Source organism: Lonchura striata, chromosome 22 (genome assembly GCF_046129695.1).
Source record: "Lonchura striata isolate bLonStr1 chromosome 22, bLonStr1.mat, whole genome shotgun sequence".
NCBI lineage: Eukaryota > Metazoa > Chordata > Aves > Passeriformes > Estrildidae > Lonchura > Lonchura striata.
The window spans coordinates 3,980,441-3,992,568 of NC_134624.1; the positions used below are offsets into that span (position 1 = coordinate 3,980,441).

The 12,128-nt window shown below is 50.8% G+C and overlaps 1 protein-coding gene across 16 annotated transcripts in view; it reads right to left on the reverse strand.

The window, feature by feature from the left end:
- Positions 1-7,844: 7,844 nt before the first annotated feature.
- EHMT1 (euchromatic histone lysine methyltransferase 1) overlaps positions 7,845-12,128 on the reverse strand; it is a 121,311-nt gene continuing 117,027 nt past the window's right edge. For all 16 annotated transcript variants that reach the window (XM_021542264.3, XM_077787828.1, XM_077787830.1 and 13 more), the window contains 2 exons: positions 10,453-10,628; positions 7,845-9,724 (listed from right to left, as the gene is read on the reverse strand). In XM_021542264.3, coding sequence (XP_021397939.1) covers positions 9,541-9,724; positions 10,453-10,628 — 360 coding nt within the window. In that variant the 3' untranslated portion in view covers positions 7,845-9,540. The remainder of the gene's footprint in view (positions 9,725-10,452; positions 10,629-12,128) is intronic.

The window sequence follows — 12,128 nt, forward strand, 5'->3', positions numbered from 1 at the left end:
TGGGCAGCTGAGCTGGCAGAACCACAGAACACCTGAGCTGGAGGGACCCCAAGGATCACCCAGCCCACCCCTGGCCCTGCCCAGACCCCCCAAAATCCCACCCTGGGCATCCCTGGCAGCGCTGGCCAAAGGCTCCTGGAGCTCTGGCAGCCTCGGGGCCGTGCCCATTCCCTGGGCAGCCTGGGCAGTGCTGCCGGAGCCCACCCTGGGTCAGGGGTGGCTCCATGTGCTGGAAAAGTCTCTCCTCCACCCCGAGCTTCCAAAGAAAGGCTCAGCAGTCTCTGTTGTTTGGTCTCAAGGCAGTTTATTGCAAGTTATCTAAAAGATTTTCTCCTGGGGCTGCTGTGGTTTGCTCCCAGCTCAGGCAGAGGCACACACACACCCTGACATCCTCTCTGACCCCGACTGCTTCTTCTCTCCCCGCCAGGGCTGCTGCTGTCTTTTATATGGTACATTACGTGTGACATGGTTACAGTTTTTCCCAATGCCTATTACCTATATTAAATGGGGATTTTCTATCTTTTATATGGTACATTACGTGTTACATGGTTACAGTTTTCCCAATGCCTATTACCTATATTAAATGGGGATTTTCTATCTTTTATATGGTACATTACGTGTTACATGTTTACAGTTTTTCCCCAATGCCTATTACCTATATTAAATGGTGATTTTCTATCTTTTATATGGTACATTACGTGTTACATGTTCACAGTTTTTCTCCAATGCCTATTACCTATATTAAATGGTGATTTTCTATCTTTTATATGGGACATTACGTGTGACATGGTTACAGTTTTTCCCAATGCCTATTACCTATATTAAATGGTGCTTTTCTACTCTAAACCAATCTGTGAGTGCCAACATCACCAAGAACAAGGAAGTGAGGAAGGAGAAAGAGGGAGGACAGGACAGGCCCAGATCCCAAATCCATCTTAAAACCTCTGACCCCCATGTACAAAACCAAAACCCCCCTGTACAGCACTCAAAAATTCTTCCCTTTACTTTGTGACTACTTCTACTCTAATATCTAAACTTTTGTGACTTCTTGTTCTTCCTGCAAGGTTGGTAAATCATCCCATGGTTCAAACCCAAAATCACAGCTGTTTCCAGCTGCCTGTCAGGGTCTCAAATGCCTCTGACCTGGGCCTGGAACCTCCATAAATGTCTGAGGGACATTTTGAGTTCTGACACAGTGCCAGCACCTCTGGGGGAAGAACCCTTTCCTGATCTCCAGCCTTTGAGGTTTAACCAACCCACGCAGCCCTTGTGTGGCTTGTTTTGTGCACATAATTTGTGAAGAATTATGGAAGACTTGCAAATATCTGGGGAAAGCAGATTTTGCTTAGGCCAGTAGACCTTGAGCTCCAGACACCAAACCACAGCGGATTTTTCCCTCGGGGGATGTTCCCACTCAAAGGACAAACACAGAGGCAGCAAACAGCTCCTCCTCAACAGCAGAGGGTTGGCAGAGAGCAGAGGTGCAGTGCCAGAGGCTGTCACCTCCCAGGGCTCTGGACACAACCCTCAGTGTGAGGTGCTTCAGATGCCAAAGGCAAAGCTTTGCACAGAGAAACCCTGCAAACATCGGGCCCCAAGGCAGAGGATGCTGCTTGAGGAGGTGGCTCACCTCTGACATTTGAGGAGATGGCTCACCTCTGATCCCCCTCTCCTGGGGGCCTGCTCCAGGAGAGCTGAACTGGGGGGTCTGTGGTGCAGGAGAGTCCAGCACAGCAGCTGGGAGGTGTTGAGCATCCCAGATCCATCCCAGATATACCCAGGCCCATCCAAGTCCATCCATGTCCATCCATGTCCATCCATGTCCATCCCAGGCCCATTGAGGTGCACCCAGAGCCCCAAACCCAGGCAGCCCCTGGGTTTCACAGCCCATTCACCAGCCCCTCACTGCACAGACACAAGGATGAGAAGTTCCCAGCTAATCCGGTTTTCTTTTCCCTCAGTACAACAGCACTTCCATAAAAAATATCAACTGAAAATAAATACCTGTTGAAACAATCAAGAATGTTTTCCAAGGTAGTTTTACAGCAGCAGCCTGGTCCTCTCACAAACTAATATTCAAGCAGGCTTGCTCTTTATTTCCCCCATATCTTTCCAAGTTTTTCTCCCAGATCCCTGATTTTCTACTGTCTCCCCGTGTAGTAGGGAAGTTCTCCTCTCCCAGGCACATCCAGGACCCAGCACCTCGTTAATTGTTAATGATTTGGTGAGGGTTTCAAAGCCAGAAGCCCAGACCACCACACAACCCATGGAGAAGTTTATATTATTACATTTATATTTATGTTTGTGTTTATGTTATGTTTATATTTATAGCTATAGCTATAGTTTAGTTGTAGTTATAGTTATATACACATAATATAAATATAAACAAATATATTTATTTTAAATTTTATTTTATATTTCTGGTATTATTCATATTTATATTATTATATTTGTAATTTATAATTTATATTTATATTTCTCTAGTGAAAGTGAGGCAGGGATCTCCCAGCTAGTGAGATACGCTGTGCAGAGCATGACTAGGAGGATACACAGCACTAATCAGAGCTCTCCAAGAACACCTAAAACACCCCAAACCTTCCTGGAGGTGAGTGAGGAGCCAGGGAGGGAATTGCTGATCGCCACGGACCCCAGCCAGCTCCGGGGCAGGGCAGGCCAGGGTGGGGCACACAGTGAGCAATTTAAACACCCAAATGCAAGGCTGAATTCAGTTTTGCCTCCCACTAAAATCCATCATTTTGGAGTTTCCCCACCCCCCAACCTCGGTCCCTGGGCACACTTCAAATCCCTCAGCTCCTGCTCCTTGCCCAGCCCGGCTCCAGCATCCCGTGGGCTCCTGAGCATCCCAGGTTCACCCCAGATCCATCCCAGGTCCATCCAGGTCCATCCAGGTCCACCAAGGTCCATCCAGCTTCATCCCAGCTCCATCCCAGCTCCATCCTCAGGATTCCTGCTCCCCTCGGGAGCTCCCGGGATTTGCTCCAGGGCAGAAAAGCAGCAAGAGAGAAATGCAGGCATCGGGAGAATAAAATGCCACAGAAGTTCCTCAACTTCTTCCAGCTCAAGCCTGTGTCAAAGGGATTTTCACGATCTAAATGAGAATATTCTCCCCATTCCCCTTTTATTCATTTATAAAGTCACTTTGCTAATGGTGCAGGCCGTGTTTGCTGCTCACAAGATCCCAACAAATTTATTCCAGCTATTTTCCCCCAACAGCTGCACAACCAGAGAGAAATTCTCTTCCCAGCAGAGGCAGGAGAAAAGGATATTTGTCTTATTATGTCTGAGTAAAGCTTATCTGCTTATTTGCTGCTCAGAATTGTATTTACAGAGCACAACAAAGGCAAAGCCAAGTGCACTAATTGCTGCTGCTCAGGTAGAATATTCTCTGCTCACCCTGAGCCCCGCATCAGTGAGGCTTTATACTTTATCTAGCACAAGTGAGCTCCACAGAAGAGTTTTATTATTCACCCATCACTGCTGTTTCATTGCCTCTGTATCTTCTGAAAGGAGGGAGAAAAACCTCAATGATTTCTTGCTTTTCAAGCCAGGATTGCTGAGGGTTTTTTTCCGAGCTTATTGCACGTTGCAGAGAAATAAATCACCATTGAAATCAGCCTCATTCTGAGCACACAGATGGAGGCTCCTCCAGAGGGGAAGCTCTCCACAGCCAGGTGCTTTCCATCCTCCTCACAGTGGGCTCCACACTCCCAGGCTCCCAAGGGATGAGCACAGAGCAAAAAGCAAACCTGCAGGAGGGAAAACATCCAGCCCCAAAATCGTTTTGTTTTCTATCGGATCAACAGCACAAATCCTCATTTTACCTCTGCTCCAGGCTACAGAGCATCTCCCCAAGCCTTTGTTCACACAGCAGAGCCCAGGTCAGGCCCCAGCCCCTGCAGTGGGGGTTTATGGCCTGGAAGCGGGGCTGGGAATGGGGTAAATTGGTCTGAAAAGGGGATCAGGGGGTGGCACTTCCCCTGTCCCCACTTTCCTTGGGGAAGGAAAAAGCATCCCAAACACAGAATGCAACATTTGCCATGCCCACAGCTCCCTGCCACCTCCTGGGCATTAGCTGATCCCAAAGGCTCTGCTGGGAATTTTGCAAACCCCCCTCAGAGGGGCTGGGAGGATCCACACGTGCTGCACTGTCTGTTCCTGCAGAGCTGCAGCCCTGCAGCCAGCAAAGCTGGCAAATGCACCCCTGTTAATGCATTTCAGCATAACCAGCCCTTTCTAATGCAATCTCTTGTCATCCTTGGTGGAGCTCGGAGCTCCAGGTGTTTAAACAAAGCCTGGCTTGGCCAAGGCCCGGCTCCCAGCAGCTCAGCTGGGACATTGTGTAATGGGAATTTAATCCCAGCTCAGCACCAGCCTCTGCTGGCTTCACTGGCAACCCCCAGGGCCGGGCTGGGACCTTGATCCCTCCAGAGCCTCCAGGAGCAAGCAGGGAGAGGAGCTGCTTCACAAACCCCCCCTTGGCTGGGGCTGGTCAGGCTGTGACTGCTGGGGACTCTCCTCAGGCCTGGACTTCCTTCCTTGCACTCCCCCAGCCATCCCAGAGGGCTGGAGAGCACTTCTGGATGAAAACCTTCCTGGCACAGGGGCATTTCCGTGCTCTGGGAGCTGGGGGTGCCTCTGATGCTGCAGGGAGAGCAGAGGTGACCCAGGTGCCACTCCCTGGCCGGGTGCTGTCCCCTCCCGTGGCACACAGGTACCTCCAGCAAGACCCTGTGTGTGTCCCCAGTGCCACCAGCAGATCCTTACCCAGTCCTGAGGGGCTGGGCCCTCTTTAATGGCTCTCACATGGGTTAAATGAGCAAAAACTCCGGGGTGGGGTTGAGCTTGTCCAGCCTCCCCTTCCCAGGTGAAGCACACTTTTCCCCACAGGCAGCACCCAACAATATTTGCTTTTTCTGGGCATTCAGGCCATTTCTGGGCCTGAGGAAAGGACAGGGAGGCTGAGCCTGACCTCCCCTGGCACCAGCTCCTTTCCCCCCATCACTGCCATCCCTCCTGCAGCCTTAAATTGAACCTCAGGCTGGTTCTCTCCCCCACAGGCCTTGCCCTTCCTCCAGTGACAGCAGCAGAAGTTTTCATCCTGCTTGGAGCAGCAGAAAGGAAATTAAAAGGGTGATAAGGGAGCTCCTTCAGCAGACAAGGGAATATTCTGTGCTAGCAGGGAGATAAAGGAATATTTCTTCCAGCTCTGGCAAAGGCACAGAAATGAGACGTGGGGTGAAATTCCACATTTATCGGGATTTTATAACTCTTACCTGGGCTGCAGGATAACCATCAGCCTCGCTCATATTTCCTCGTCACAGGAGGTCACGGCAGCACAAAGAGAGGGAAGGAGTCTATAAGGAGAAGCCAGATTAGCTCCAGTATCCAGGATAATTTTCTGGCTTTGCTCGCCCAGGTCAGCCCAGGGCGATGGGTGCTGCCTTTGGGTGCTTTTCTAACACCCCCTGTCCATCACGAGCCAGGACAGCTCCTCAGCTCGGTGTGAGAGGGTCTGCAGTGCCCTGTGACCCCCCAGAGCTGGATCTGACCCCTCCATGTCCCATCCCTGGAGCCCTGGAGCAGGAACCCTCAGGGAGCAGGGGACAGACCCCGGGTGCTGCTCCCTCATAGCTCTGGTGGGGTGCAAGGGGCAGGGAGCCGTGCCTGGAGGAGCCCGAGACCCCCAAACCATCAGCTGCCCCTCCTGTGGTGAGTGACCCCATCCCTCAGTGCCCCCCGAGCTCTGAGGGTGGGGCAGAACCCCAAAAAGGGACCTCACACCCCATCCTGCAGCTCAGGGCAGACCCACGGGGGCCCCACCTTGGCCTGGGCATTCCTGACCTTCACTGGGGGGGTTTGGTGGGAGAAGGGAAAGAGCAGGGATGTCCCAGGGAGAAGGAGCAGGGATGTCCCAGGGAGGTGAAGGGGAGCAGGGATGTCCCAGAGAGAAGAGAAGGAGCAGGGATGTCCCAGGGAGAATGAAGGAGATCAGAGATGTCCCAGGGAGAATTAAGGAGCTCAGAGATGTCCCATGGGGAAGGAAGGAGAGTGGCTTCTCCTCCAGGCCTCTGGAATGAGGGGCTTGCCCTAAAACCCTCCCTGCAGCCACAGGGATGAGTGGGGGATGCTGTGGGATGTTCCCCCACACCCTACCCCAGATCCAGCATCCAACCATGGTCCCACTTCCTGGGACAGCTGCAGGACCACGGGGACACCACAAAGATGCCAAAATCCCCAGGAAAAAGCCAAGGAGTGCTTGAAGGATCTTTGCATTTTCAGCAGAGCTGAGGGGAGGCAGCTCAAAAGGAAAAGCAAAGTCTGGAGCCACGAGCAAAGCAAGTCCTGCTGCCCCAGAGCCTGCAGCAGCTGCTGCCAATGTGTTAAAAAGGAAGGAAAAAAACAAAAACCAGCTCGGGCAGCCAGGCTGAGCACAGAGCAGTCAGGGCAAAGTATTCATGTTAAATTAAATTTTGCTCCAGGGCAAAATATTCACATTGAAATTTGTGCATCCTTCAAGTGAGGTGTCCCACCAAGCCACTGCCACCAGCTGAGTGGAGTCAGCAGCGTGGCTGAGGTGGCTTTGCCCACATTTCCTGGCTCCCGACCCCTCAAATCCACAGCAGATTTTTTTGGGAGGAACCTTTTGGCCTCCCCTGTCCCTGAGCTGGGGCCTGCTGGCATTGCAGAAATGCCTGCTAAAATAAACACCCCCTTGCCAGCTCACCCTTAATGCTGGAAAAGTGCTGGGATACAAACTGTGTTTATTTAATTATTTGCAGTTATTTGCACAGAAAAGCACAGGAATCCCCCAAAAGTGCTGGGGGTCACTGGGGCTGTGTGTGACTTCCACCAGGTCCCACCCTGGTGTGACCCCAAAACCTCGTGTGCGCCCCACCCTCCACCCACCTCAGGGAAATGCTGACTTTGGGGAAATCAGGCCCAGAAATCAGATTTCTCTGGGGTTTTTGCACTTCTCATTTTCAATTAAAGCACATTCTTTTAGTGACAATGTTTCATTATGCAGCATTGAACTGTATATTGTAATTAACCCGTGGTTAAAGAGTCTGGAGCTGTGAGGGGTCAGGGGTGCCTTTGAGGGCCCTTGGGTGCCTTTGAGGGTCCTCATGTCCCCACAGCTCTGGGGGAGGAATATTTCACAATTCCAGCAGCAAAATCCATCATTTCTCACCAAACCAACCCAACCCAGCCCACAGACACAATTTATTCACCACCTGCCCCGTTTTGGGAGGTCCCTCCGTGTCCTTCCCATCCTGGCTGGCACCGGGTGGGCTGGGCCTTTAGAAATCTTTTAACCCTTTAGGAATATTTTAACCCTTTAGAAATCTTTTAACCCATTAGGAATATTTTTTCTGGGATTTTTTGCTGGCAGTGCCTCAGAGCTGGTGTGTCCCCAGTGCCATGGGGGGCTCTGCTCAGCCCCAAACCCCAGAGCTCCATGCTGGGAGCATCCCCAGGGATTGCTCCAGGCAGATTCTCCCCTCAGCTCCTTCCTTGCTAGTTTTAATTTAATTTAATTTTATTTTATTTCCCCACTGGCAAGGGGTGAGGAGACATCCCAAGATCCCCAAACCTCAATGCTGCCCATCCAGTGACTGGAATTCAGGCTCACAAACTTTTAATAACAAAATTTAAAAAAAGCAACCCCAAACCCCCAGAATAAATGGCAAAGTAACTCACTCAGGCTCCTTTTTTTGTTGTTGTTGTTGTTGTTGTTGCTTTCTTCATTTTCAAGCCCACCAAGGAGCAGTTCAGCCCCACCCTGAGCTATCCTTCCTCCAAAGCAAACAAAAAAAAAGCCATACTCCTTTTAAAGAACTTTTTTTTCATTTTTTATTGATTTCATTGAAAACAGAACAAGAAAATGATCAGAGCCAAAAGGCTGCCCCTTTAAAACTGTCAAAAACATTAACAGAAAAAAATAATAATAATAAACATGATGGCATTATGAATGTTCTAGAAGAGATGAACAACAAAAAAAAAAAACTTGTTACTGCACTAATTACAGTATTTAAAGATATATGCAAAAAAAAAAAAAATTAAGATAATGACCTGCCCAGCCACCACACAAAAGGTGATGGCAAATTTATTCACACTACAATACTAACAATTTAAAAAAAGTTTTGTTTTTTTTCCTGCATTTTTATACTAAAATCACTTTGTTCTTTTTATACAATTGATAAGTTTATATTCACGTGGTGAGCAAAAATCACACCAGAATCAGCACCGTTTTGTTTTGTGGTTTCTTTTTGTTGTCATTTTGGTTTTTTTTGGTTTTTTTGTAGGTTTTGTTGTTTTTTGTGGGTTTTTTTTTTAAGCTTTTTTTTTTTCTCTCACGTTTTTAATGCTTGTCCCCGATGTTTCAATAATGGTAAAAAATAATTCAGTTTATTGAAACCTCATAACGTGTGGTTTAAAAATCAATCCAAGGTGCCCAGCGTGGAGCAAAGGGATGGGAATAGACGAGCTGGTGGCATCTGGGATCTTCTCGCCGTGACACGTCTGTCCTCCCCAGCCAGTCCAGGTCCTCTATAATATATATATCATTCATTTTATCTTTAAAAAAAGTGGGGGGGGGAAACTGGTTTTCTTTAAGAATTAGTGTCTTGTAAAATCCTCTTCAGCCTTCTTTCTCTAAAACCACTCATGGGACAGGGTGAGGGGAATTCCTTCACGGAGGAACCCAACACTGAGACAGGAGCAGGGCGTGGACCAGAGCTGGTTTGATGGAGAAAATCCAGGAGAGAGCCAGGGATCACAGGGACTGGAAAGATTCTGGGATTCTTCTCATCAGATGAGAAAAAAGCCGTGGGGTTTGGAGAGAATTGAGGGTATTTGTAGGGCCCCACCACAACGTCCTGCGAGATGGGGGAGGAATTATTCATTCATATATTAAAAAAAAAAAAAACAACAACAACCAAAAAACCAACCAACCAACCAAAAAACCAACCAAACCAACAAAAAACCAACCAGCACAACCTGCCCTGGGGCTGTGCCAAGCAAACCCAGAGCCAGCTCCCTCTCAGAAAGGAAGTCCCATCAAGTATCCAGAGTTCACTGTGGCTGAGCTGGGGGTGAGTGGCGGGAGGGATCCAGCACGCAGCGACATTCGAGGACGGGCGGCTCTCCCTGCCTCTGACAACACTCAGCACGTTCAGACAGGAGGCCAGCACAGCTCGGGTGGCAAAAAAAAATGCAACAGCCACCCCTGCACACACACAGCTGTGAAACCCAGCAGCTTTCCAGGAGCAGGGAGGGGAGAACAACATCACGGAGGTGGGATTTGCTTTCACTCCTTCCTCAAGTAACAGTCGGTGGCACAGCCCTAAGTGTCACAAACCCTTGGCTTTCCTTGAGCGGGTTTTTTTTCTTTTTTTTTTTTTTTTCTTTTTTTTTTTTCGTTTTCCGCGTGGTTTTGTGTCGCTTTTTTTTCTCTCTCTTCTCGCTCTTGAAGTGGAAATTCCGACAGCAGGTGTGTCTCGGGGGTGGGAGGGGTCGGTGTCAGAAGGGGCCGGCGGCGGCGGCCGAGCTGGTGTCGGGGAGCCCGTTCTCCTGCGTGTCCTGGGCAGAGGTGCTCGCCTGCCGCTGGGCCAGCGCCGAGCTCGAGTGTTTGCACTTGGGTGAACCGCACTGACAGCTGAAGAATTTGCCTTTGATGTCCCAGAACCTGTCCCCGTAGTCGAAGCTGCAAGAGAGAGACGGGAGGGGTCAGTGAGGAGGACATCTAAAGAGAACCCGGGATGGTTTGGGTGGGAGCAGCCTCAAGGATAATCCTGTTCCATGGGCAGGGACACCTTCCATTAGAGCCACATCCAGCCTGGCCTTGGACATTGCCAAGGATCCACGGGCAGCCACAGCTGCTCTGGGCCTCACTGCCCTCATGGTTGAAGACTTCTTCCTTTATCTGATCCCATCCATCCCTGCCCTCTGGCAGTGGGAGCCATTCCCTGTGTCCTGTCCCTCCATCCCTTGTCCCCAGTCCCTCCCCAGCTCTCCTGGAGCCCCTTCAGGCCCTGGAAGGGCTCTGAGCTCTCCCTGGAGCTTCTCCTCTCCAGGTGAGCACCCCCAGCTCTCCCAGCCTGGCTCCAGCCCTGGGAGCAGCTCCGTGGCCTCCTCTGGATCTCTCCAGCAGCTCCAGCTCCTGCTGATGATGTTCCCCAGGGCTGGGGCAGCTCTGCAGGTGGGGTCTCACCTGAGCACAGGGGCAGAATCCCCCCTCCTCTACTGCCCAGGCTGGGCTCAGCCCAGGGCAGGGGGTTCAGGGCTGGGAGCGGACACGGCCAGGTTGATCCCGGAGCTCTGCAAACTTCCGAGGGACCCTGGGGACAAAGCCCCGGAGGAAAGGGATGGAGCGGCCCAGCTGGGGAGCAGCAGAGCTCTCGCTGTGCCCGGCACAGGCGGGGTGGCACGTACCCGATCTCCTCTCCAGCCTCTATGTGCCTGGTGCTGAAGAAGGCGATGCGGGGGAAGCGCAGGTCCTGGTGGGACATGAAGACGCGCACGGGGATGAGGTTGGGCTCGCACAGGTGGTTGATGAAGCGGCTGATGTTGCCGTAGAAGCGCGCATCGATGCAGTAAACCTCTCCATCCTGGGGAGACAGGGCAGCGCTCGTTAGGCACGCTGGCCTGGGGTTTATTGCCCTAAATAAATGAGCAGGCTGCTGCTCTCTGCATCAGCGCTGCAGAGAGCTCCAGGAACAGCCAGGGCAGGGCACTCACTGTGGGTCTGAAAGGACTGAAAACGCACACACAGACTTCTAGGTGCAATTTATATTCCAGAGTACCCTGAAACCAGAGTTTACTGTGCAGCACTCTGACCCCCCACACCCCAAGAGCTGTTTTTTAACACCCTGGCACACCAGTTCTCCCAGTCCAAGCACCAGTTTGGCACAATGGGGTTGATGCTCGGTGCAGGCACCTTACTGGTACCAGCCCCTGGACAGGGGAACAGGCGTCTGTTCTGTCCTCTAATTGAACATGACAGCTTGGAAACACAAAGCCAGAGCCTTGAGAAAACACAGGGTTTTGCAGATAAGAGTGAAAGTGAGAACATAAAAATTCCCTTTCCAGAGAGCCCAGAGAGCAGTAATACTTTGTTTTCCTTGAAAATAAAAGAACCCCCCTCAGGGCTTTTTTATTCCAGCAGAGAATGACTGTGCAAAGCAGAGGCTTTAATTACAGAAGCTAATTTCAGTTGCAAAGAGGCCAAAAGCAAAAGGATCCATTAGTGGTGCTCCAAGTCCCTTTTGGACAAGCACCTCGGATCGTTAATGGATGTGCTGTGCCAGGTCACACTCGGGGGTGCAGGAGCCCAGGAAAACATCCCCAGAACTGGGGGAGGCATCACCCCAACGGGCCTCGAGCACACACGGTGCCACCAGCTCTGATTTCATAAATCAGTGATTTCACTCCCTCCGTTTCATCCACAGAAATGCCATGGTGGGGCAGGATGACAGCACCCACACCCACAGCAGGACCTGGGACACTCCAGGATCACCTCACATGGGGCTGTGAGTGACAATTTAAGAGACAGGGACAACAGAAAGCAAAACCCAGACAAGAGAAATGGCAACCCAGATAACAGAAATGACAGCCCAGCCCCTCTCACCACAGCCCAAGTCCACTCAAGCCAAGACACACCAGGACCTCGAGGCCCCCCAGGGTTGGGATTCACACCCTTGCAATGCCCCATCACTCTGGAGGACACAAAACCTGCTGCCTCTGCCCTGCCCCTCTCTGCCCAGCCTGATGGGCAGCTTTAACCAGCCCCAATGATTTGGTGCCTGCTTTTCTCCAGATGCTCCACCTTGGTCTCCCTTCCTGCTTCCCTGAAGGATTCCCAGGAGCCAGCACAGAGGTTCTCCCTCAGGGTTGCCAGTCAGGGCTAAGGAAGAGGCAGGGCAAGGCCCAGGTGGGCTCTTGCTGATAAATCAGGCTAAAGTCCTTTTCAACTTCTTAGTTACAGTCTGACCCCCTGTTTGCACACCAAACTCATTATTTATCTTTTCTCAGCTCTTGAAATGTGTGTTGCTTTAAAAAAAATAAGAGGAAAAAAAATAAATCAAAGCTTCTTTGTCACAAGCTGATGA